The sequence below is a fragment of the Ostrinia furnacalis genome, unplaced genomic scaffold, assembly GCF_004193835.3.
Source record: "Ostrinia furnacalis isolate ACB-3 unplaced genomic scaffold, ASM419383v2 OfSCF1172, whole genome shotgun sequence".
Lineage (NCBI taxonomy): Eukaryota > Metazoa > Arthropoda > Insecta > Lepidoptera > Crambidae > Ostrinia > Ostrinia furnacalis.
The window spans coordinates 2,122,004-2,148,613 of NW_021131411.1; the positions used below are offsets into that span (position 1 = coordinate 2,122,004).

The following is a 26,610-nucleotide window of genomic DNA, read 5'->3' on the forward strand; positions in this document are numbered from 1 at the left end:
GACCATGGCAGCACTGCAGCAGGTGGAATGGCACCAGAAGCAGACCAAGCTTAGAGAAGAGAGACATTCTGGAGAAGAATATTGTTATTATTATTACCATTATCTCGTCATCATTTTTTGACATTTTGCGTGATTCTTTCCTTCTTCTTGAACTGATTCAAGGTGACCGAGTTGACGAGGGAGATGTAGTCTATCATATTCTCGTACATAATATAATCACAAAGATATGTTTAAATCTGTAGGAATCTTTTAAGCATAATGTGGTCACCTAGGTACAATGATTTTTTTGACTCTCCAAACGTCTAAAATCAAAATATTTAATAAAAGCTTTTCTATTCATCAAGATTATAACGTAGCAGAGAAATACTACGAAGCTACGACTTCGTAGTATACACGAGAAACGACTATGCTTTTCTTTTCGTAGTCAATCAACGGAATAAATTTGCGTTATTTTGTAGTGAGCACTTGTTTTCAATAGTAATTTTATTTTTTGTATATTTTTTTTTTAACTTTGTTTATTGAACCATTGTTTCAAATCTTACTTACACAAAAATTGTAAATAAACTTCTAACGAGTTGTGCGTAACAATAGACTGATTTTTGATTCAAAAATGGTCTGTTTCAGGAATATTCCCAATATCGCGTGGAAAAATTCCAGGTAGCGTTCCTGGAATTAAATCGTTTTAAGAGGGAATATTGCGGTACGATATGTCATAATCTACTTCTGAAATGATTCAGCCTACGTCCATGGTCGTCAGAAGGCACATGACAGTTACAGGTCATCATCATCATCAACATTTCAGCCATAGGACGTCCACTGCTGAACATAGGCTTCACCTAATAATTTAGGATGCACCTACCACACTTAAAATTGAAATTCTACTAAACTGTAGAATTTTTGAAACAAAAACCGTTAGGAGCACATCGATTTTGGTATAGCTTGTGGAACCATAAGTGGGACTGCGGTAACAATTGATTCTATTGTGTCTGTGATTCGCTAGCACTTGAAGGGCAGCAGATAAATTTTAAAACCAGAAAAACAAAAGTTAATCCCATATTTTAAAGTAGAGACACGCGCGAAGCCGCGGGAAAATGCTAGTTACTCGGAAGATTAAAAGTATTTATGTAAGTTATTTTTGGAGCTTGCAACGGATTTAGTGTTTTCATTTCGGTCATATCCTGCAAAGCAACGAGCTTCACCTGAATCCTTTTCCTAATTTCCGAAAGCTCCCCGAAAGTTTTTGGTACAAAATACATTTGTAATCTTCTACTATCGCTGTAGTAAGCTAAATAAGTATCTAGAAGAACGTTTTACTATCTTTCTTGCTGTAAGTACTTATTGTAATTTTTTACCCGGATCCCTTTTTACCCCCTTAGAATTTTGCAAAATCCCGTCTTAGTGAGCACCTACGTTCTAAAAGAAACCTCCATGCAAAATTTGAGATTCCTAGTACTTGTAGTTTCTGAGATTTCGTGATGAGTGAGTTAGTCAATCAGTGAGCTTTCGCTTTTATAGATATAGATTTTAAAACAAACAAAAAATAAAGTTACAACAATAACATTATTCTAACGTAATGAAACATTACAAACATTACACTAGGTACGTGAAAAAATCTTGAATGCTTGACCTCAACGAACTTAAGTCCTCATTACAGACAGACAGGTTGATTTTACCGAAATTTGAATTACAATGTTAGATGTCAATGACAATTTTTGCTCATGTCCTCTAAAACATGGTTTATTTGAAAGCAGCTGTAATAACTTTGAAGTAACATTAAAATAATTAATAAAACTAAGTACCAATTAGGTATTTTCATTTGTCTAGGTTAACATAAAGTTGACGTACAAGTTCAAAACAATAAACATTAACTTTGATTTTCAACACAGCTTGATTAAAACAAAATTTATTGTGAGTGGTAATAAAGTCAGTAACTATTAACTTCGCTTCAAGTTTGTAATAATATTGTTCTTCAATATGTATAGTCAAAAGTTTTTTCATCATCTTATTTTAGGTAGAATCTAAGATAGTTAAGATACAACAATACTGTTAACATTGTTGTTATGGCGACAGACTTAGGCAAGGTATAGTAGCTAGCAAAATAAAGGACTCTACCCACAAAGCCCGCTGACAGACCAGCGGGTTGGTGTCGGCGGCTTTATTTCAAAAGAATCATGTCGACGACTTGCTTTTTGGCAAAAGTTCATCATGTTTAGTGTGTAGATGTACCAAATCGATCAGAAAAAGAGACTGGGCGAAAGTGGTCTAAGAACAAATAACTGTTGTGGTATTTTTGTTGACAACTACACTCTCGTACGAGGGGGCTACAAAATAAAACCTGTCAGTTTTGAGAAAAATCTTATGCCCGTTTTCACCATCAATCCCTAATTTTTAAGTGACCCCTATGTAACACATTATAGAAATTTTGTTTTCATAAGTCACTTAAAAATTAGGGATTGATGGTGAAAACGGGCATTACTTTCCTTAGTTAAGTGCCCAGTCCCGTTTGGAACTTCTTCAAAATCATCAAAATCGTCCAATTTATAATCAGAATGCAACTAAAAGGTATAATTGACTAGTATTGTTGGAGCCTTAATGAGTTCCACTGGCGTCTGTTAACGAGCACTGAAACAAAGGGTAGACAGTCTTGATTTATCGGCACATCAAGGGCTTCGTTTGAGATCTTAATCATCATTTAAGTTTGCTGAGAGAAGAATTAGAGCACGATATTAAAGACATTAACTTATTTTTGGACGGATAAAATACTAACAACAAAAAACGCATGCCGGTTTTCATAATTTAGTCAATACCAAATAGATCAAAACTCATATTCGATCAAAACCATTTTTGACTGCTAAAGTGGTTTTAACCGATGCCCTTGGTCAATATCACTTTTGAATGATTTTTCCAGTCAAAAGTGGTTTTGACTGATGCCCTTGGTCAATATCACTTTTGACTGATTTTTACAGTAAAAGCGGTTTTGACCGATTATGAGTTTTGATTACAACATTAACACCATTGCAAATTGTGACTTGTAAAATTGAGGCACCAGCTGATATTGGTAAATACGGTAGCCCTTATGCAAAACACATTATTTTGCCATCAATGGCACGTGCCATTCTGTGCCTTTCGCCATCGCTTTTTTTATTTTAGGTGGTAAAAATGCATTGAGTTGCATACCGGCCGCTGTGGCAATGCGACGGGTTATGTGGGGCTCTCCCCTCCAGAAGGGAGGGGCCTCCCACTTAAAATCCATAAATCTCCGTCTTATTGAGCAGAGGCAGGAGCCGGTGTAGCTGAGCCTTATCCCGACCTGGATAGGTCATGTAGTCTATACCTATGCTCATGTAGTCCGCTTAAATGTGCAGATTCCGTCTCTACCATTACTGATCCGCCACCGACCACTCCTTTCGCCATCCCTGGCCTAAGGTGCCTTCTAGTTTACTATTTCAAACAGTTGAAGCTGAATTTTGAAAAGTAATTTCTACCCGAACTCAACTACTACAGCTATTTATTTAATTTACCGATTTCAACTAAACAACTTCATACTAACCAAGATGGAGCTGAAACTGTCTATTTACCTACAGCAAGTTACAGAACGTTCTGAAGCCGTTTGTTTTTCTCCACAGAAACAAATGAAGTTACAGAATTAAACGTAGGTTGGCAACAACTTCGCCGGTATTCCAATAAAGTAACTTTTGTTCACAAGAATTTTAATAAGGCAACGGGTACGACTTACAAATACGGGAAAGAAAATGAAACAACTGTAATGAATAAATTGAATCGTTTATATTTACGCCCATATTCACAAATATTACTATGAGGTCTCACAGTGCGCGTGGACGTACACATGAACCAATCACAGAGCTCTACTCAACGCTGTGCGTTCGATTTGCTGCTTCACTTAAACAAGCATCGTTTGTGAATACGGGCGTTAGTATGCTTTTATTGTCCCTGAATAATTCTGGGTAAACGAACTAAAGTCGCTGACATAGCCCGTCGGATTAGCAAGCTGAAGTTGCAATGGGCAGGGCACATAGTACACAGAACTGCCAATTGGGCAGCAAGGTTCTGGAGAGGAGTCCATGTACCGGAAAATGCAGCGTGAAACGTCCACCCACAAGGTGGACCAACGACATCAATAAGGAACTGGATGCAGGCCGCTACCAACAGCACGATGTGGAAATCATTGGGGGAGGCCTATCAGCAGTGGACGTCCTAGCTGTGGCTGAAATTATGATGATAATGATGAATGCTGGGACTTCCCAGCAGGTTTGGAACACCATTTTGTGGGGGTAACGCGTAATCGTCTTTACGACAACTTACGATTGTCGTACGATAATTTTCTAATAATAATTTTATGTGAAAGAAACGATGAAACGGAGGTTCGTTCTCGTGTTAGGGCCCTTCCTCATGGCAGAATTTCATAAAACTGGACTGTCGTGTGAACACAAGAGTGTGTTTGAAATTCAAACGGATCGGTTTTTTGCGTACTAAACGGGATCCTCCAAAAAACAGTACTCTATCTGGTAAGAAACGGGATGTCTCCACTTAAAAGAGTAAAAGACAGTAGGTAAAAGATAGAGTAAAATAACAAACTTGTATGTAAAAGAAGTAATTTATTTTGCAATTCGATTATGTGTTTCATTCCGAATCATTTTTTTTGGCATCAAATTGAAACATTGCAGTATGTAAATTAATAACCAAAATTCAGTAAATAAATTCAGTTTGACAGATCGTGGGCCTTAACAGTTTTGAACGAATTAAAATGTTTTGCTTGATAAAAATATTTTGACTTTAAAACACACTCGGACTTTCAGTAATCTGGGGCCTATTACTTTAGGTAATTTAAGCGATGATCTTTCAGCCAATAGTATTTTTTAATTTATTAATTTTTTTTGGACTGAAAAAGTAAGTTTCTGGCTCAGTTTATTTGACTTCCATTGTATCTTTAAGGCTGAGTTGCACCACCTAACTTTGACCGTAACTATAACGATAACCGGTGTTTTTTGTGTGGAGTTTGACAGATTTTTGACGTTTGTCAAAGTTAAAGTAAGATGGTGCAACCCAGCCTAAGTGTACAAAGCATACTGAAACTATATTCCGGCAACTAAACACAGAGCATTTCTTAGTGAGTAACACAGAGAGTACGATGCCCCTCTGAGTCAGCAGTAATTTAATTTTGAGTTTTCGGCGTTCGCTTGTTTCCTAAATTGTAGCGTGCACTTGTTAGGAGTGTAACGTTTCAATTCAGTGATTCTCAAACTGTAACTGTAAGGAACCCCATAAGAGATTTGAGAGGTTAACTGGACCAAGTAGTTGCAGATTTTTTTTTCAGAAAAATAAATATAATCAGACAGACAGGCTTAGTGTAAAGAGAAACTAAGTTCCGTTTCTTTAAAACCAAATTATCCACTTAAAATTGATTAAAGATTTTATAAAATTGTAAGATTATTCTCGAAATTGGCTCAAAGATTATTCTTGAAATTATGTTAATTTAAATATCAGTATCACCCTGTGAAAAAAGTAATAAAAAAATCAAAAGATGAAATGCGTTCCGTGAGATGGTTGAAGATTATATTACTTATCATAATACACCAATTCTTTAGTAAACCGTCCCAATAAAAAATTTTGTCACTTCTTACATGGGTCAAAAGTTTGGGAACTTATTTTAAAGGTGGTTTGAAACCTCGAACACTCGCTTATAATATTTGAAAGCTCTTTGTAATGACGAGTACTGCTCATTAGCAAACAACTTTGAGACTGCGACTTATTTTAGAGCCACCAGTACACATGCTACTTTATAGCATTGGCGATCGAAGATTTACGCCCGTATTCACAAATGATGCTTGCTTATGTGAAGCAGCAAATCGAACGCACAGCGTTGATTAGAACTCTGTGATTGGTTCGTGCGTCACCCTGTGCGTCCACGCGCACTGTGAGACCTAATGGTAATGTTTGAGAATATGGGCGTTAGTCGTTTTTTAGAAGCTAAAGCATTCTACACCGCACACTAAAAATGCTAAACGCGGCAATTGAGTTTTTCGGAAGCTCGGGAGATAGTAGTAGCTAAAACGCGTGATTCCGATACCGCGTCCGAACGCACGAACTTGCGAAATCGCGATGCTACATCGTAGTCGCTTAAACGCGCGATTCGGATACCGCGTCCGAACGCATGAACTCGCGAAATCGCGATGTTGCATCGATACAGTCGCAAAATCAAAGTATTCCTCAAAGCGCACCCATTTTGAGCCATTGCTAAATTAAAGTTCTTTTTTGTTTGCTAAAATAAAGTTTTTGAACTTTATGTCTATGTATAAGGATTAATAAAAAGTACCAGAGCACCATAACAAGGTGCGCTGCGAGGAATAGTTTAGGCGCGCTTTAAAATGGGTGCGTTTCGAAGAATACTTCAAAAATCGCCGATTGCGAAGCTGAAAGTAGCATGTCTGCTATGGCCCTTAATGCTACGTCTCGTCGTACACAGTTATTATTGTTGTCTTTGCTCTCGTAACGAATTGTTAAAAGGTTTCTTTGCTTGCAAAATGCAAATGCTTCGCGTTTTGATAAACGACACACTATTTGTTCGAAAGGTACTTCTTTAATAATGATGCCTTTCTGTAGTTGCGAAATCACCAAGATGTTGAAATATAACAATTTTCTTAATGGTTATACCTACCAATTAGTTCATTCTAAATAAATACAACTGATCTATCATCAGATCATCTTTTGTCTCTAGGTACTGCAGGAGCACGAATCAACAGCTGAGCAAATGGTGAATTTGGCCTACACTTGCTATGATGGTCAGCCGAGGGGAAAGCCTTATGTTCGCATATTTGTCTCCTGGTCGCCTTTTAGTCGTTAATAGCAAGAAATAACATTGCAAAATAATTTTAACGTTATTTAATTACACCTACAATCTACACATCCTGATAAAACCCCTTCTAACAGATACCAGTAGGCCTAGGATGCGCGCCACGATATACTTATATCGAAGCATTTTATGCATTTTACGTGATAAACCCATGCATTTGTCGTCTAAAACGATCGATAAGATTTTATCAAGGCGCGCATCGTAGCTTTCGTAGCACGCAAATTTTAATGAAGTCAATGTATTTTAACTGTCAAACCGTTTATTTGCATTAACTTTCCAAAAACAGGGAGCGATAATAAAATTACGGGGAAATAGGGAAAATCGTGAAAAATAATCGAGCCGGGCGAGTTTCACCACCTTTTGTTAGGCCGGTAAATACTGTCTCTTGGCAATCCACTACCTTTCAAGCAACAGATTGGAATTTATTCACGTGAAAATTTGTCCGGAGAGTAGGGTTGGGGCATGAAGTACTTCTATCGATAGCGATTTATGTGTGAAATAGTAATTTTTCTTCTAATATTATATTTATTTATTGATAATTAATTTATGGGATCCCACAAGATGGACCGACGACCTCATAAATGTAGCAGGAAGGCGCAGGATACAGGCCGCTACCAACCGGCCTATGTGGAAATTATTGGGGGAGGCCTATGTTCAGCAGTGGATGTCCTATTAGCTATTTGAAAAACTGTATTTTTTGTCGTACGTGCGACAACACATTAAGTTACGCATTGTGGCTTCTTATGTTGAATAAAAATTGGTAGGTATGCTTCACTACCAAATGTTGTCCCGAAATGCTGATAGGGCAAGCTAAATATTTTGGATGTGTATGAGTGCCCTAAAAGGGCTTTCATACTATTAAAGGGTTTGAATAAACTGCCGTGTGACCTTTTTTTCTGCAAGCTAAATTAAACAGTTTTTTAGTGTTATTGTAGTTTTTTTACGATTAAAAAAATGGCGATCTCACAATGGAATATCGATATCGATAGCTCTATTCTCTTGCCCTTGTACAATCGAGTAAACGCATCGATTTGCCGTAGGCTCGGGCGGTTTATTAACATAGCCGAAATACATTTTGAAGCACTTTTGTTTTTAAAATTGGAGCGATTTCATTACTCGATGATAGTCGATTGGTCGAGATGGTTACAGATTAAAATTGTAAAGTTATGGACTTTTTAAAGCGTATATGTGGATACAATTTAAAATTTTAATGCAGTGAATGTGAGGTATTTGATTATTTTTTACATTTAAAAACTTTAGTACTTAGCTCTTAAGGTCTCTTTTTTGTTAACGGTATTTTTTCAAAAGTTTTCGTCATTTGTAGTGTAAAAAATAACTGAAACCTACTAAGCTTTCAGTTAACTCTTCCAGTTAGTTAGTATTTCGTTACATATCCTGAACCCACTCATAACACGAACGTACTATGGTGGCGGACTATTGTCCAGCGGTCCAAGGGGCGATCAAATTGGAGGATACCACCCTTACATGGTAAACATACCTCCTGCCTGCAGTATGCTATGCTACATCTTTTACTAGTGCGCACTGCCAACGGGTGGAATACTCTGCTGTCCTGTGTGTTCTCTAAAATAATACAGCCTTCAGAGCAGAGTGAACAGGATCATTAGGTATTAAGGGCAATAAGCCCATAGTATGGCTGGTTCACTCGTCATGTCTGTGAACAGGCGCTGCTTTCGGGGACTGGTCAATCCAAGTTATTCCAATTTATGTATGCGAGTCATTTCTACTAGTACGAGTATTTAAGTATGTAATTTGTAAGTCAAGATATCAGCACGTCACTACCTTGTTTGATATACCACGCAATTTTGTATACCCATTCTTATAAGATACACTATACAAGAATGCATGGTAAATTCAGTGAACTGCTCCTGAATCGAATGTACCTACTACTGCTATTTCTATTTATTTATATTAACCGGCAGACAGTGGTGACTGAGTTTGTTGCGGCGCTTCTTCTCAGCACTTGCCAAATGTTGGTCTCGAAGCGCTGGTAGGGTAAAAAGATTATGAGACATGTAGAGGCTCCTTAAGAGCAAAATGACGATTTGTAAGAACTATTTATTAGTCTAAACAAATAAAGAAATTTTGACTTTTGACTTTGAAGTAAAAAGCTTGCGACTCTAAAAATTTGGGCTATTGTCGCGTTTTTTAACAAAGATAAATATTATAGTTTCTAGAAGTATACTTGAAGTGATTACCTGAATGAGGATTGAGGGTGTGGTGTGGTGAGCGAAGCGACCGCCAGGCGGGCCACCTGAGAGCGACTGTGCACCGCGTCTGCAGCCATTGGTAGGAGGACAAGGGATTTGTAGACCGGGAGCCGAGGCATCTTTTTTACTGAGAATGCAATTTAGCTTTCAAACATGACTGAAATTAAAAAAAACGTCGATAAAACTGATCAGCGTATTACACTAAAATTGTTTTGTAATTAGTCAAACTTCATAAATAACACTGTAACGAAACAGTTGACACTTTTTACGGGTTTTTTAAACCTCTTCAATCATATCGTAAGAAGCTATCAAAGGAGAGTCTTGTGCTTAAGAAGAGCACCTCTATTTGCTTCTTTCTTATTAGCCATTTCAACGCACTTGAAGTTTAAGTGCGCTGAAAAATACATCGTAAATTAAACCATATCAGAAAAACCGCCAATGAGAGCTTGTAAACTAACACCATGGTCGTAGCCTCTGTCAGCTGTTACAACACATAGGGTAGAAAAAGAAGAATTATTGTCTATGTTAGGACTTAGGAATCAAAATTTTCCCAAACACCTACACTAAAATGTGTCACCGGCTCCTGGCCTACACTTTTATTAGTAATGTTGCAGAGGAAGTATGTAAGTGCACAAATTGCATCACTATCGTTCAATCCTTGCTCGTATTAACCACTTATAGCAAGGGCTCATTTTCCAATCGCCTGTTGACCGAGTATCAGAAGAATAGTTTTCTATGTCATAAACGAATGTAGTTCTTAGTGTTACATTATGTAAACAATCTATCCATCTTTTAAAATTAAACACAATTATAATATTACCCACATAACAAAAGGATTTTAAGCCCCATTCTGTCTTATGGACATAGGATAAGAAAATTAATTTCATCACTTGAAATACATTTATTTTTATGCATAACAAGGCAGGTATTTGACCACAATCGATGTTAAGTGGGATGCAGTTTAGGATGGTACATATCTGCCCTGTAAGTGCCTATTCACTCTCGCCTTGAAGAGGCCCGGATTATAGTTTTCGGGAAAGACAGCAGCAGGCAACGAATTCCAGTCCCTAGCTGTTCGCATTATAAAAGATCGCATTATAATTACATTCTACCACAACATCATTTTTTCGTATGACTCACTAAAAAGTAAGTTTTTAATTCAATAACTTCTATTTTTTTGTATAAATCTTAAAATATTAGTGTTTATCCACTTAATATGGCTGCCACAGAATACCAGTGTTACGCTCTAAGTCCTGACCTAGAGCGTAACACATGCTGAGTGGCTGCCATTTTAGTTCAAATTTAACTACATAAGTAAGTAACTATGTTGTAAGTAGTCTAACGCCCGTATTCACAAACATTACTATGAGGTCTCATAGTGCGCGTGGACGCACAGGGTACTACACAGGCTAATCACAGAGCTCTATTCAACACTGTGTGTTCAATTTGCTGCTACACTTAAAGCAAGCATCGTTTGTGAATACGGGCGTAAGGATGTTTGGACTAAATAAAAATATTTTCTTTCTTTCTTTAATTATTTGTGCTTAACTGTATTTTTTATTTTACCAACTTGACTGGATATATTAAAATCCACTACCTTCACATTTTAATTTGCTTTTCCAGGGTATAGAAGAGTGCTCAAAAACTAAAGATTTTACTTAGGCATAGAGTTCATGAATTAATCATTTCACTTAGGCGTTACGAAAACGTAAAAGAATTTTATAATCTTCTTCTAAAGATCATCATGCCGAAAATATGAAGTAGGTACCCACATTAAAGTTAAGTAGGTACCTAATTCATTTAACTGCTTGAAGTCTAGACTAATATTTAATTACGCAAATATGACAGTAGTAGTTAGTAGTGGAATTTTACATTTTTATATCTAGTTAAAGACTAGACTAGGCTTAAAGAACATAAATACTATAGTAGATATTGCAGACATCATTTCAAATATAAATTAATACAGCTTAGGTAGATAAGTAAGCGGACGATAAGTGAGGTAACTTTTAGTGTAGGTACCCATTATTTTTGTGGTCCATTTGAAACTTTTTTATTTCAATTAAATGTCTTCTTAAATAAATTTTAAATAACAAATAATCACATTTTATAACGATAAATCATGGACCTATAAAAAAAGTCGGACGGATTCTCATCAACAAAATACTGTGACATTAGGATACACCAGCTTGCCTGTACGTACAGGCCGGCACGCACACATTCACACCCTGATACACCACTTCGAGTGCAAACTTCACACAGTTGACACATTTAAGCAGCGAAAAAACAATACGAATACGACATGTCTTGTGTGATGAAATTGTGTAAAAACACATTAAGGAATCACATTTCACAGGCAAAATAATAATCCAATCACTTATTTCCCGACATTAAAATATTGAAATTAATTGAAATCAAACGTCATTCACTCGAAAAAATAATACGTCAAAGACCAGTGTTCTCAGTTATTTACGTGGGAAAATTACTCGAAATATGGGAAATTAATAATAATTTTAGGACTTTTTAGTTATTTATTACGCATATGGAAATAAAATAATTTATCATAATAATTGTGTTTTAATGGGATATATTTTCATAGGCAAATTTTATCCTTCCCAAAAATATGGAACTGCGAAATTCAAATTTTCTTACATTGATTGCAAGTCAGTGTCAGGTTGTATGTTAAAAAAAATCTATCAGAGATAATAATAATATATTGATGATGCATAAGATTATGATTATAATGTACACAAGATTCGTAATTTGTAACTGCGTGAATTATTTTTGATCAACATTATGTATGTACAGTCACGGAATGAAAAGGTTCGTCAGTTTTTAAATTGATTTCTTCAACGAATCGCGAGCACATAATATTACCTTTTGAAACTATGTTACAGAATAATCTCGAGTTAGAGAAAATAATCTTTACCTGTTCGTCAGTAAAGTTCAAAATTATTCAGATCAAAGTTGTTTGACGGTTTATCTTGTCAAGAAGAATATTATGATTGATAAACTAAAACCTTGTTGGTTCAACCTGCCATTATTATTTCTATTAAATAAAAAAAAACTATTGTCAATNGGTTTGTCCGAACCTTTAAACATTTTTAAGAACGCGAACGTTTTGACAGTAATGACATTTATAACGTTTTTGACTCACCTTTGACAAAGCGTTTCTATGAAGACTATCCAATCCATCTAGGCTTTATTAATTAGCTTTCCGCCCACGGCTTCACCCACGTGGAATTTTGTCTGTCACAGAAAAACTATGTCGCGCGCGTCCCTGTTTCAAAAACCGGGATAAAAACTATCCTATGTCCTTTCCCGGTTCTCTATGCCAAATTTCATCAAGATCTGAATTTTACCACCTAACTGACCGTAACTATTACGATAACCGGTGTTTTTTGTATGGAGCTTGACATATTTTTGACGTTTGTAAGTCAAAGTAAGATGGTGCAAACCAGCCTAAGAGTTCAAAGAAATAAATAACTGAGCATGGGCAAACCAACAAAAGGTGACAACCGAGCCTCGCGGTTTTAGCCACATAATAAATTCAAGAATTTACAACAATTTTAAACGTGATAATATTCATGAGGTTACATTTTCGCGGGCCACAGTAAAATGCTAGTGCAGTAGGTCACATTCATCCTTTTACGTAATACCTTAACCCCGTTACACAAGTGTTTAACAGTTGTTTAAAATGGCATTTCATACTAAACGTCACTTTAAACAGGTGTTTAACGCGAGTGTACCTTTTATTTTAATTAAATTAAAGGTATTTTGGTGTAAGTATGATTAATTTTGATTAGTGATACTAATTTACTGAAGTTTGCCGACACTGTCATTCACTAAATGAGCATTTCTTGAAATTTTTAACAAAAAATATCGGATAAAAGGTTTTAAACATACCTTAAAATTATTATGTAACATGACAATAATAAAATACCAACAGAGTGAAGTTCACTTTCGGTTTTGAGCTCAACATGTACCTGGGCTATTTGAGGTGGTAATATTAGTAAGTAAGAAGTAAACCTACTTAATCAATCTTTACTGTGGCCTGACTTAAGACGTTAATTAAGAATACTAATTAAGACATGAATTTTGTATACTTTGCAAACATTGCAGAGCGTGTTTTCGATAAAGCGGTGAGGTGTTTGTGTAATCTCGTTACCATCAAAGATAACGTTAAGATTAAAGATTGATGGTCTTTCAAGTCAAAATGACGAAGATTTTCTACTAGTAGTTCTTTAAAATTGATTTTAAAAGATTCCAATGTCATAACATAGGTACTTCTTCCGTTATAACACTAAAACTCTAAGTAAAAATGTCTAAGAAAAATGCTGGAACATATTTCGGAGACAGTAGAATAATAATTATAATTTGCACAAATGTAAAATAATTTCTCGAGCAGCGACCACGGGGCGGTAGACGTACTGTGGGCATGCCCGACACTAGGTGGACCGACGATATGGTGAAGGTCGCGGGAAGTACCTGGATAAGGGCAGCGCAGGACAGGTTGTCTTGGGAGAGGCCTTTGTCCAGCAGTGGACGTCATTTGGCTGAAACGAAACTAAAATAACTTGTATAGTAATGATCTTCTTAATAAAGTATAATTAAAAATTGACAATCTAGAAACCCATTAGGTGGTTTCATCTTTTGGATTGTAAACATTTTTTTAGATAGAATATTTTACTTTTGAAAGTTTTAAAATGTTTAAACGAGCAGAACGGCTAGAAAATACTTCTAGTGTAACTGCAGCCTCGCGTTCCCCACATAAAGGTGTCATCAAGTATCAGGTCAACATTCGTCCGTCACCCACTGCTATCAATAGTAGCGTAATGCCCCCTTTATTCGCGAGGTGCTGGGATGACGAGTGACGAGCGTCTAGCGGTTTTGATGGTTTTCCAACGAATGCTATAAGAGCTAATCTTAAATTTTATTGAGCATCTAAGTTTCCATAGAGGTGTTTCGGTCTTCAAGAGTAGCTTGGTTATCTTACGAAGAAGAACTTGAGTTGTAATTTTTTATACCATTACAGGGAAGATTTTGGCCTGCATGTCATCTGATGGAAAGTAAAAATGATCAGGCGGAACCGCCGAACATGAGACTGTTAACCACAGAGGAACATTTTTTTCAGATAAAATTCTTTTTTCTCTCACCCTCACTTCTAAAGGGAATTTCAAGCATAGATTTTTAATTTTTATTACTATCTTGAAATCCGTATTCTGCTAATTTCATTACAAGCTCTTTTTGCCAAGCTACATGCAATGGAAGCTCTTGATCTGCATCAGAGGTACTCATCAGTCGAAGTTGACACGAACTCCTAAATGTTCCAGCACTATGTATTTTTCCATTGTCTATAAATTCTATTGACTTTTTAAAGACCTAAAGCTGGATAGTACTGTTTTAAGACCTGAAGCCGTCTAAGTTGATAACTGGTGCCAAAGTGCATCGGTCGTCCGGTCGTCAGTCAGTGGAAATGCCCCATTACGTCGCGGCCACACGCACCTCTGCGAGTGGAAACGATTACAGGACTCACATTTCTTACTTTGCTCCACAATGAGCTCGGGAAATTCTTTTACATTTTGTGTTAGTATCGGCAATTGTTTTGAGTTCTGTATTTTTAAGCCTATAAAAATAGGCTTATGTAGAAAATAAGCATGCTTAAGCTAAAAATCTCATTCAGAGACGGACGGATGGTCTGCTTCAAACGTTTTTGTCCAGTTCTATAAAACGCACTCTCGCAACTAACCTGCGTCTCATCTGAGAGTGAGAAAGAGATAATGACATGCATGTATCATTCACTCACTATACTTCCATTGTTTACTTACGGAGATTTCGTAGACTTACAATAAATTCGTATAAGTTGATAACTTGGGCCCAACTGCATCGGTCGTCCGGTCGTCAGTCAGTGGAAATGCCCCATTACGTCGCGGCCACACGCACCTCTGCGAGTGGAAACGATTACAGGACTCACATTTCTTACTTTGCTCAACGGTCCGGGTCCCAGAGATGGCTGACGTTAACTTTATGATTTTATACGCGGGAATTCGTACATTTTATTTCAGGATCTTTACGCGGCAGTTGGGTTTAGTTGGGTATTTTTGGATGTAGATTGAAAAGCTTCAAAAAGTGCTTTTTAGTCAGAATCACTTGCGTTTGCCAACCAACAGCAACAAAGTTAATTACACCCTAAAATAATAATTTTAAGTATTTTACAGATACACCGTAGAATGCTAATCTGAATGAATAAGGTATTTTTTTCAGCAGATTTACCAGAATTATGAGAATTTCCACATATTAAATAAATCAAGCTTCCTGTCCTCTCTCTCTCTGGGTTGTTTGGAAGAGATCACTTCCCAGCGATAAGACTGCCTCAATTATTGCCGTTTCAATTTTACATTTCTTTTATATGCCTATTCATCTATCTAACTCATGTTACCCCTTTCTTTGTTCGCAGAATGAGACTAGTGGGCGCTGTGGCAGTGTTATGCGCGTTGTCACATTGCGTCGCGCAATGGCGGTGTCCCGGGCTGAGTGCTCGGCCCGCGGCCGAATGCTCGTGCGACCTGCCCCATACGCTGCGGTGCACCGGAGACCACACTGCCCTTCAGGTGCGAGTTAGTTTGGGGATTTGATAAGAGACGGCGCTAGTATCGAAGAGTTTGTTTACTTGTTCACGCCACTAGGTGGCGTTGGTAAATATTATGGGTATTTTTAGTCTCTCCTGACTGCAGGAGCACGACTCTCTTATTAACCCTATACAGGCTAGACGGGTTGGAAAGGCTGTGGTTATTTTATAAAAATACGCTCTGCTTATTAATAAGTGACAAATTAAGCCCGACCAAACTAATTTCGGTTGATCGAGACACAAATCAGCGTTGGATAACCACAGACCGGTCCATAACTGATTCGATGTTCGTGTTCTCATATTTTAGATACGTGTGAAATTTACGCACAATTCTAACATGGGCACGGCGACCGCTAAAGGCTAATAGAGTAAGACAGAGTAGGCCGTCTACCAACGAAGTTTAATGTAATCTCTTTCCATGTACCTAGTTTTACAATACATACTGGTTATCAGTCATTCTGTGTTGCAGCTTTTCCAGAGCCCAAAACTTTACACTATACCTACTAAGTCCCGTAAAAATACATCGCCGTCAACTAAGACCAAATCTGAATCTACATAAATTATTGACTTGGCCATCGCACTAAATAATTTAATTTACACGTGTTTTCATGCGATGGCCAAGTCAATATATTTATGTAAAACGTTAAAGATTTCCTGGCCTGGACTTGGTATTACATGGATCTCACAATTTTTTACCTTAGAACAACTGAGTTGCGAGACTTGGTTTTTTTGACAAGTATTGTTTTTGATGGGATTAAAATTACAGCTATGATGGCTGACGCAAACTGCGAAAAAAACATAGGTAGATTATGAGACTATTCCCACCTCTCGTTCCCATAGCTGCAACTCTTGTGTAGCCAGGATCTACAGCTTGACCGCCAATAAAACCCAACCAGTGAAGGTCAAGTTTTTCCTGGGGGAAAGTTAATGTCATTGGACCGCAACTAAATTATTCAGAAGAACACAGGAGTTCGAAGTTAAGGTCTGACTTCCCTCCAGTGCTTTAGATATTATATTTTTGTGTCTTTGCTAGTAAGGTTTATTTTTCTCTAGCGAGCCTACTAAGTCTGACTTCATTTATGCTGACTGTTGCCAGAGGGAGATTAGATGGAAAGTGCAGTGAAACAATTTACGGCAATACGCCCATAGATACTCGTAGATGGCACCGTTTAGAAGATTTAGCACAATAGTGGATCAAAATTGAATGATTTTGTATTTAAAACAATGTCAATCAGTGAATTACTTGTTCAACTGTGTTATCTTTATTGATAACACAGTTGAACAAGGCCAACTGAAAAGCAAGAATCTAACTTTAAAAAACATTTTTTGGTCTGAAATGTTTTGACGAAAGAACCAAACTAATGGAATCCATGACTGTAAACCCTTAAAAAGGAGGCTGACAATAGTGACTGAGTTTCTTGCGCTGCTTCTTCTCAGCACTGGCCCATTTATTGTCCCGAAGCAGTGGTAGCGTTAGTTCGTTCGTTTCAGCCGAAAGACGTCCACTGCTGGACAAAGGCCTCCCCCAAGGATTTCTCTCCATGGGGGGGATTTGCCTTAATCGCCACGCTTGGCAGGCGGGTTGGCGATCGCAGTTTTTTATAAGGTTTCGCACGCAGACGCTGCTGCCCGTCCGGTGCTGCAGGGATTTTGTCGCCTCTTACGACACTCCTGTTGGCGGTGGGGAAGAGTATTCTTTATGGCCGTCCCCACACGGCACAAGAGCGTTAGTATTGGGAGCGAGCGTTAGTACTGGGACGTGTTAAAGTACTTTTTAAAAGCCTATTTGCAAAAATAAATGAGTATTATGAGTTTCATGCGACCAAAACTTTACTCTTGATATAGGTAGGATCTAGAAACCATCTTCATTTGAAAAATCAATCATTACTCAAGTTGTTCATAATAATAAAAGCGTAAAGCAAATATTAAAACCGCGTTTTAATTTATATTATTCAATATCTTTCCAAAGTCACGTAATAAATCAACAAGGTCCATTTTGCCCAGTAATTTCCATTAGCATCCCACATTTGGGCAGCGAGGAATAAATCCGAACATTTAATAATGCTGCCGTTTATTTTACCTTCTGTGTAGCACAAAGAAAACAGCCAGTGCAACTTTTTATTCACAATTTAATACGTGAAGGTATTACGTTCGAGAGGAAAGATTTGATTGTTTTTAATTCGAATAGACTCCGAAACCACTGGTTTTAATCAAAATTAAAACGCCCTGTGTGATCTAAGTAGGTATCTTTTAGGCTGAGTTGCACCAACTAACTTTAACCATCCGTAACTATAACGATAACCGGTGTTTTTATATGAACTTTGACAGATTTTTGACGTTTGTTAAAGTTAAAGTAAGATGGTTCAACCCAACCTTAAAATAGGGCTGATCTCGTTGCGCTAAGCTTTCGATGCCCATGCGTCCGTATAAATCCGTATCTTTGTATTGTGGAGTTTGTTTGGAGCGGAGGCCGAAAAAGGATAAAGAATCGGGACGTGCGCGAGTCGTCATCACGAGCTGTTTGCCGGACCGCCTTAGGGTGGCAATCGTGCGGTGTTACGTAGACCGTGCCTTTTCTTGGGGGTGCTTGAGGGTTAAATGAATATTTTTATCAGGCATACGATCGTCTATGAATGGGCTGAGCAGCTAGAAGTGCAGTAAGGCTAGCACGAAAAACTTTCGAGTTCAAATCGTTTGCGTACTCGAATCGCTATCAAAAGATTTAGTAAGAAAACTACAACAGCGCCCTTGTGAACGTGTCGTAAAGTGAACTTAGTATTAGATGTGGTTGCACGAAACTTAATTTTGAGAATCAAAATTGTCACTTTATCGTTTAATTCGAAGATTGAGTATCGAATTTTATCGAATACGCAAACGATTCGAAGACGAGTGTTGTTCATGCTAGAGGTACAGATCTGAATCCGTAACGTTTCGATAAGATCAATAAAAAATAATTAATTAAATTCATAACTGTGATTGCACCTGACAGCTTGATTCAATAATAAGAAAGAACAATAGTCATACTTACCAATGCTGTTGCAAGATGAGGATTTTAGAGGAAGTTCCAAGTAGACAGATAATCTGAAATACTAGTACCTATGTGTTACATGAATTCATGTGTTGAATTGCAATTTTCAATAGAAAATTATGAATTTCAATTACATTAGTGCAATAAACTTATCAACGCCAAGTTTAATAACTTTTGTGATGTTTAAATTATTCGATCGCTGGCCTTAAAAAAAAGATAGATGTTTTTATGGTTCTAAATGCAGTAACAACAATTTTAAAATTCCGCCAACGTCTCAGATATCCCGCAGCGTAGTCACACTACATACGGAACCCGGATAGCCGCTGACCGCAAAACAAACAGCGTTCCCATCACTAGCCGCAAACACGCGTTGATGATAGCCTTTATTGGCCAGCCTTTATTGGGGAACGTTAATTTGGGCTATTGTATAAAATCTATACTAGGCAAAAGCTGGTTTAAAATAATTTCATAAATGATTCAATTCACAAAGTAAGACAGATTAACAATAATAGGACCACGTGGAACTAGCCTTCCTGGCAGTCCTACTAGTAGGACAAATTAGTAGGACCACGAGGAAACAAGGACTAATATTAGAAGGCTGAAGAGTTTGTTTGTTTGAACGCGCTAATCACAGAAACTACTGGTCCGATCTAAAAAAAATATGCTTGTGTTGGATAGCCCATTTATCCAGGAAGGTTAATAACATCACCCTACAGCCAATAGGGGTGGAGCAGTAAAAAAAATGTTGCAAAGACGGGAAATATTATTCAAAGTACATTTATTTTCATGCGTACGAAGTAGCGGGTACCAGCTAGTATGAATATTTAAGAAGAACATCATATTTTGGAGGTGGACCGACGACCTCATAAGCGGGAAGGCACTGGATGCAGGTCGCCACCAACAGGCCATTGTGGAAATCATTGAGGGAGGCCTATGTTCAGCAGTGGACATCCTATGGCTGAAATGATGATGGTGATGAACATCATTATTTTAAGCTAATCTAAATATCTAAATATATAAAAGGAGAAACTGACTGACTGACTGACAGATCAACGCACAGCCTAAACGGCTAAACGTAGGCACTTGAAATTTGGAAGGGACGTAGCTTAGGTACCGTAGAGGTGCACTAAGAAAGGAATTTCCGAAATTCCCACGGGAACGGGAATTAGCGGGAAAAACGGGATTTACGCGTACGAAGTCGCGGGCGGCCGCTAGTAATATTTTATAATTGTAATAGGTACTATTTTTAAACATAAATGTCCACCAGTCACAGTAAATCAGCTAAACGCAAATCATCTACTTAGGTATATCACCCCATTTGACTATATCAAGATGCACATAAAATAACTTTTGCTCGAACATTACTTAATGAATCGTACTTGAAGAAGTAATCAATTGTACTGAGGCTTTTCATCGTATTAAATCATTCGTAATTTACAAAGTTTCGAGTAATTTTGTAAAGAATTTCCTCCGTACCAAATTAATAGGAGAATTCGAGCGAAGCAAAAGTGCCTGTACAAGAGCAGTTTAAAAGAATTCGGAACCCTAAAAATGAGGTAATTTTTCAGACTTATGGGCTCAGGTTTATTGTTCCCGGCTATATGTTTATATTTCTGTTAGTGCCGTAGGTACCGCCGTTATTGTATAATAACGACCATCCCAAGCTTTTGTAGCGCATTCGTGGTTTTATAGCTTATGCTTGACTGCACTAGGGTAATTCATTTTGAGAATTATTTTAACTGATATTATGTTATTCGATTGTCCGGTAATTGTTCCATTCTTTTTCCTATCGTACCTGTATGTAAGTACATACAGCAGGGTGATTTGACCTTACTTAAACTATAACAAACGTCCAAACTCCATGCAAAAATACTGGTTTAAGTTATAGTTACGGTTAAAGTTAGGATGATGCTACAGCTCAGCCTAATAATAAAATATGTTTTCTTACGATCAAAGCGCTCTGCTTGATGACTAAGGCTGAGTTCTATAACAAACGTCAAAAATCTGTCGAACTCCATACAAAAAGCAACGGTCATTGTTAAAGTTACGGTTAAAGTAAGTTGGTGCAACTTGTCACTACGGAATATGTACGATTTTTTTAAGTTAACTTCATCTCCCGTCTCTTAGATGTAAGCCTAATATCTGACTTTTTCAACATAGTAATAAACTGCAAAGCCTCTCTGTACCTATAGATAGAGTAAGTTCACATGTGAGGTACAGACAACGGCATCTTTATGCATCTTATGCAGCTGTAATAGATGCTATTTTCCAATAAATAATATAGCCTGATGTGCTATCGACTGTACTTGTCGATCAGTACCCTACTCACGGGCGCAGGTGTGTTGATAGTTGCTTGCCCGACCTCTCTTCAAGACCACTACTACTGACTACTCTTAATATTGTGTTTTTGCAGGTTTCTTTAGCTATAGTGGCTATAGGGGGAAAATGTGGCTCAAAACAAAAAAGGATTATTTTAATTTCCCACCTCTTCATAGTTATGTCCATAGATGACATAATTATTATTAGACAGAAGACAGTGTTAAGCTTCAATCACACCAACGCGTGCAGATCGCGGTCGCCAGCGCGATTATAGGCTAATGACAGGTTGTGAGACCCATCATGACAGTCCGCGCGACCTGTCATTGGCCTATGATCGCGCCGTGACCGTTGGTGTGGTTGAAGCTTTAGATAGTGTTACTGAGGCCTATTTATTTTTAGTTGGTTGCAATATTTTTTCTTGAGCCAAATTGCTCTCTAGGGCTATTATAGTAACCTGCATCTACGTACGTAAAACTTTAACAAAATAACTTTTTTGCCCTAAACTTTTTTTTGGATAGTTGGATATTCAGAAATAATTCCTTACAGAATCTTAACTCATAAAAATGATTTTATAAAATAAATTACATATTGTACAAAAAATACAAGTAGGCAAGTATAGGTAACGAAAATCCGTAGTAATGCTTGGAGTTCCAGATAAACGAGTACCTATTTTAGTATCTCGAGTTGATTGATATGGGTAGCTATATATATACGAGAATCGATTAAAGAGTATCGAAAGAGAAAAAAACGTTTGTATCTTTGTAAACATGTTTGTAGGAGAGCATCCCTGGACGTTCTACGTCAAGTCTGACAACACAACACTATTATCCTTTTAAAAACCAACAATCATTATTCAAAGTTATCTATTGTATTAGTTATTGTATCCATATCTTGATTTTTGTAATAATAATCAATTTTTAAAAGATACACTTTTTATCCCCAAATTCCGAGAAGCGAGCAGACCAGCAGGAAATTTATCAAAATTTCTGTCTAGTCCAAATTTGTCATTTCCACCAACATTGTTTAAGATGATTGTCACTTACCCACTGTTGACAGTAATTATATTCCCTAAACTCCAATTTAAACGTTCAAAAACATCCCCCGTCCAATCAAATTATCCAATTAACCAATCAAATTTAAACTACCTAAACGTCCCTTGAGCGTGGAGGTTCCGAATCTAATCTGGTTTTAATTAAATTTTTTGTTTGAACATAACTTACGAGACCTTCCGGTAGATGCAGATCACTTTTAGGGAATAGATTGTTATTATTTAAATTATTATTATCAACAATTATCGAAACAGCATCATCATCAGGTCATTTGGACTGGAATTCGCTGCCTGCTGCTGTCTTTCCCGAAGACTACAATCCGGGCCTTTTCAAAGCGAGAGCAAGAGTGAATAGGCACTTATCATCAACAGCCCTTTACAGTCCACTGCTGGACTATGAGCCTCCTCCACTATAGTGGAGGGTTTTGCCATAATCTCCACGCTAGGCAGGCGGGTTGGAGATCGCAGTTTAAAAGATTGATGTTTTTCAGAGAGCGCTGCTGCCCATTCTCTGTTTGATGTGTAGTCCCTAAGTCGCCTCTTACGACACCCGCGGGAAGAGTAGGGGTTGGTGACAAATGTATTCTACTCTGCCGTCACCATCCTAGACTGCACCCCACTTAACATCAGGTGCGATTGTGGTCAAATAACTGCCTTGTTAGGCATAAAAAAATTGTCTCTATTGCAGGAGCACGACTCTCTAATTTACCAGCGGTGAATGGAGCTTTTATTGGGCTACGCTCCCAGTGCTGGCCAGAAGAGTTGGGAAGGCCTGATGTTCGCTTTTTTTGTTCCTTATTCGCCTTTTACGATGTCCAAGATAGAAGTTAGTTTGGTTCTATTCTTCTTTGCAGGAACCACACATTCTTATAAGGCGCCATTAAGTTAGAAATTCATCAAATCTAATATGGCACTTTGGATAGACAACTGGCAAAACTATACAAAATTGTTTTCTTTATTGAAATAGCATCTATCCAGCTACATAGTCTGTCCGCAGCACTATTAAATTTAGTAGTATTTGATATGGGGCTCAACAAACAATATTAATTTGAACTAACTTTTGCGCACTGGGTCATCAATCAAACGGAATGGGAATAAACTCGTTCGAAGACAAATTACACCTACAAGTTGGATATTGATTTATTCGAATTCTGCGTAGTGTTAGTTATAACTTATAATCAAATTAGTGTTCAGGCAAATGTACTCTTATTAATTAGTTTCCAAACAATTTAGGTACACGTGTTCAATTCAACACGTTATGAATACTGTGAATAGTAATTTTCTTGGCTTAAACTTGGTGCTTGGAAACCTATTTACACGAGCTATGCTCCAATTTAAAGTTAGGGATACATAGACACTACAGAATTACACGAACATTGGTTATACATTTTACCTTATTATAGTAGTAGGTAGTAGAATAATAGGAAGTTTAAACAATAGCAGCGTTAGGCGAAATTAATCCGTGAGAGAATTCTTTCTGACTACTGGATATATTGGACCGAGAAAACTGTTCAAAATTACATAATATAACATAATGTTATTATAATTGTTAGAATAATAATACTAACAACTGTTTTAACAATTTTAAGACGCCACAGTGTTAAAAAATCAAATCAATCTTTATTTTCCATAAATAATTTTGGCGTGCTTTTCAAAATACAATCATTTTCAATTATGTGAAATACAAGCTAGTACATCTGCATTTTGGGTTCCATTTTACATTTGTATTTACCTCAAGTTATGAACATGAAGCATGAAGGCGCTGGATGCAGGCCGCTACCAACCGTGCGATGTGGAAGTCATTAGGGGAGGCCTATGTTCAGCAGTGGACGTCCTGTGGCTGAAATGATGATGATGATGAACGTGAAATAAATTGAAATATTATTATTACTCACTTAAAATCTCCCTTTTTGCAGATAATCGGCCGCCATCTCCGAGAACAAAGAGCTAGGAACAAGAACACGGCGGTTTCTCTCCTGGACTGTGCTTTGCGAGGAGTCTCCGCGCTGTCCACTGCTTCCGTGTCGGAGCTGGCCGGAGTGGGACTTCATGGGCTGGTCATATCCTCGGGGGACATACGGAGGGTGCAGCAGGGAGCGTTCAATAGCGTTGCGGCTACGCTACTGGCTTTGGGTAAGAAGTTATTTTGTCTAAAGTGGAGGCCATACTTGTAGAAATTCATAGACAGCTCGAGAAGAAACTATTTTGGTGTAGGATGCGTCCTTGCTCGATGGAATGGTGACTTAAAATATAGCTAGCGCCAAAAATCATGAAAAAACTGCGAGTTAATCGTGCTCCTTGAGGGACAAATTTTAATACCTAATTATTGTTTTAATAATATCTTGAGAATTAGGTTATCACAACTATTTATTGGAAAGGAAAGGACTTTTACATCACATATTATTTGTAGGTATAATTAATTCATCTTCTTTTTGTTTTTCCTACTTAAAACTGTTCAGCAAAGATTCTCGGCTACACAAATAGACAACTGCAAAAAATTCAGGACATTTAAAAACAGTATATTTACTCGACTGCGCCAGAAGGAGAGTTATGTTTTCTACTTATTATGCTACGGCACTGTCGTCTATTAGATACTTTTGTGATGCCTTCTTATTCTTCCTCGGCCCCTCACTAATGAGGATCACGACCACTTAATATAGTGTTCCTCCACAGACTGCGGTCATAAGCTGTGTGAATCGTCTGACCACCTCGTCATCTGGTTGAGATGCCTAAAATTAATTAATGATTGTCTTTCTGTTTCGGACATTCTGATTGATAATCTTTATAATAAACTATCGGCCGCCCGCGACTTCGTACGCGTGGATCCCGTTTTATCCCCTTAGGGGGCGTCCATAAATTACGTGAGACTTTTAGGGGGGGGAGGGGGTCAACGAAAACCTCACTAAATCTCACGTGGGGGAGAGGGGGGGTCTTGGAAAATATCACGTAATTTTTCCCACAAGAAATAGAGTAAAATTGCCAGAAAATTGGGTTATTGAAGTAAAAAAAAAGATTTTTTTTATGATGATAATGACAATTTATTCTAAACCGTCTAACTAAATTAAACTAAAAATGCCTCCATCTGCATTTGTGAATACTAAAGATGCAGAATAAATGTCGAAATTAAGAAAATTCGAAATAAAAAAAAAACGTCATCAGCATCGCTATTGCGTAAAAAATTGGCCAAGTGCGTCTTGTCTGTCGTTACCACAATATATTTCAGAAGCAAAGCAATTACTTCATCTAAAGTCACTTTTCTTATTTTCTTCTAAGGATTTCTTACTGGTTAAGAACTTGTATAATACATGAGTCAAATGACTATTACTCTTAAACTAAGTAATGTATCTTAACCGTTATAGTTTTCCTTGAAAAAAATTATCCCTACTTTACATGCAGGGGCTACCCTAGATTTTTTTCAATATTTTATTTTACCGTTTTGTCGGCGTGATTAATATACATACCTTCACAAAATTACAGCTCCCCAGTGCCAATATTTTCCAACCGAAACCTTGGACAGACAGACAGACATATCGAAACTATAAGGGTTCCTTGTCAGGACTACGGAGCCCTAAAAAATGACATTACATACGTGTGAAAATATTATGTATTCGTATTTAAAGTAACCAATAGTGAAATTTGACAGATGTCAAATGACAAGTGGTTAAATAACAGAAAAAAATGTTTTTATAACAATGTTTAACTTGACTTTTAGTACATTTTTAAACTATTAGTTTACATTTTATTAATATTTAACCATTAGTAGCAAAATTTAACAATTAGTTATTTTAACTATGAATCAAAAAACTGGTCGAAGGTTGAAGCAATTGCTTGTCTTACTAAACGACGGGAAGCTACGGAACCCTGCACTGCGCGTGGCACGAGCACGATACTGGGTTACTGATTTTTTCATATAAATCTAATAGACTCGAAGCATAGACATTGCAAAATAGGCATTTTATTAAATATCACGTGAGATTAGGGGGGTGGGGGAGGGGGTCAGGCAAAATCTCACCAAATCTCACCATGGGGGGCGGGGGGGTTGAAAAATGGCCAAAATTGTCTCACGTAATTTATGGACGCCCCCTTAGGGGTGGAGTTTCATAAAATTCTTTCTTAGCGGATGCCTACGTCATAACTTCTACCTGCATGCCAAATTTCAGCCCGATCCATCCAGTGGTTTGGGCTGTGCGTTGATAGATCACTATGTCGGTCAGTAAACTATGAGTTATATTTAGAAGAATAATCGAATTGGTATGGTGAATGTTACTACCTGAGTATAACTGTTCCAAACTGTACTCGTAATTACGACTAACATACTGAACCCTAGCTGTGTTACGAAACTGGAAACCCCGGGGGAAATGTACTAATGTAGGAAACCAAATGTAGGCAATTAGGTAAATATGTGTCCCAATTTATAACGTTTGTAGAACTTCTCGTGCTTTATTGGTTCAAAGTCAGTATATTTAGACTGTTTGTCAAAGGTGGATTAAG

The 26,610-nt window shown here is 37.4% G+C and overlaps 2 protein-coding genes across 2 annotated transcripts in view; one reads left to right on the forward strand and one right to left on the reverse strand.

The window, feature by feature from the left end:
* Llp1 (lysozyme-like protein 1) overlaps nucleotides 1–9,211 on the reverse strand; it is a 37,308-nt gene extending 28,097 nt beyond the window's left edge. Inside the window, exon 1 of the mRNA XM_028302965.1 lies at nucleotides 9,088–9,211. Coding sequence (XP_028158766.1) covers nucleotides 9,088–9,176 — 89 coding nt within the window. The 5' untranslated portion in view covers nucleotides 9,177–9,211. The remainder of the gene's footprint in view (nucleotides 1–9,087) is intronic.
* LOC114351676 (Leucine-rich tendon-specific protein) overlaps nucleotides 1–26,610 on the forward strand; it is a 118,991-nt gene that overhangs the window by 70,034 nt on the left and 22,347 nt on the right. Inside the window, exons 2-3 of the mRNA XM_028302966.1 lie at nucleotides 15,554–15,707; nucleotides 24,036–24,252. Of these exons, the coding sequence (XP_028158767.1) occupies nucleotides 15,555–15,707; nucleotides 24,036–24,252 (370 nt within the window). The 5' untranslated portion in view covers nucleotide 15,554. The remainder of the gene's footprint in view (nucleotides 1–15,553; nucleotides 15,708–24,035; nucleotides 24,253–26,610) is intronic.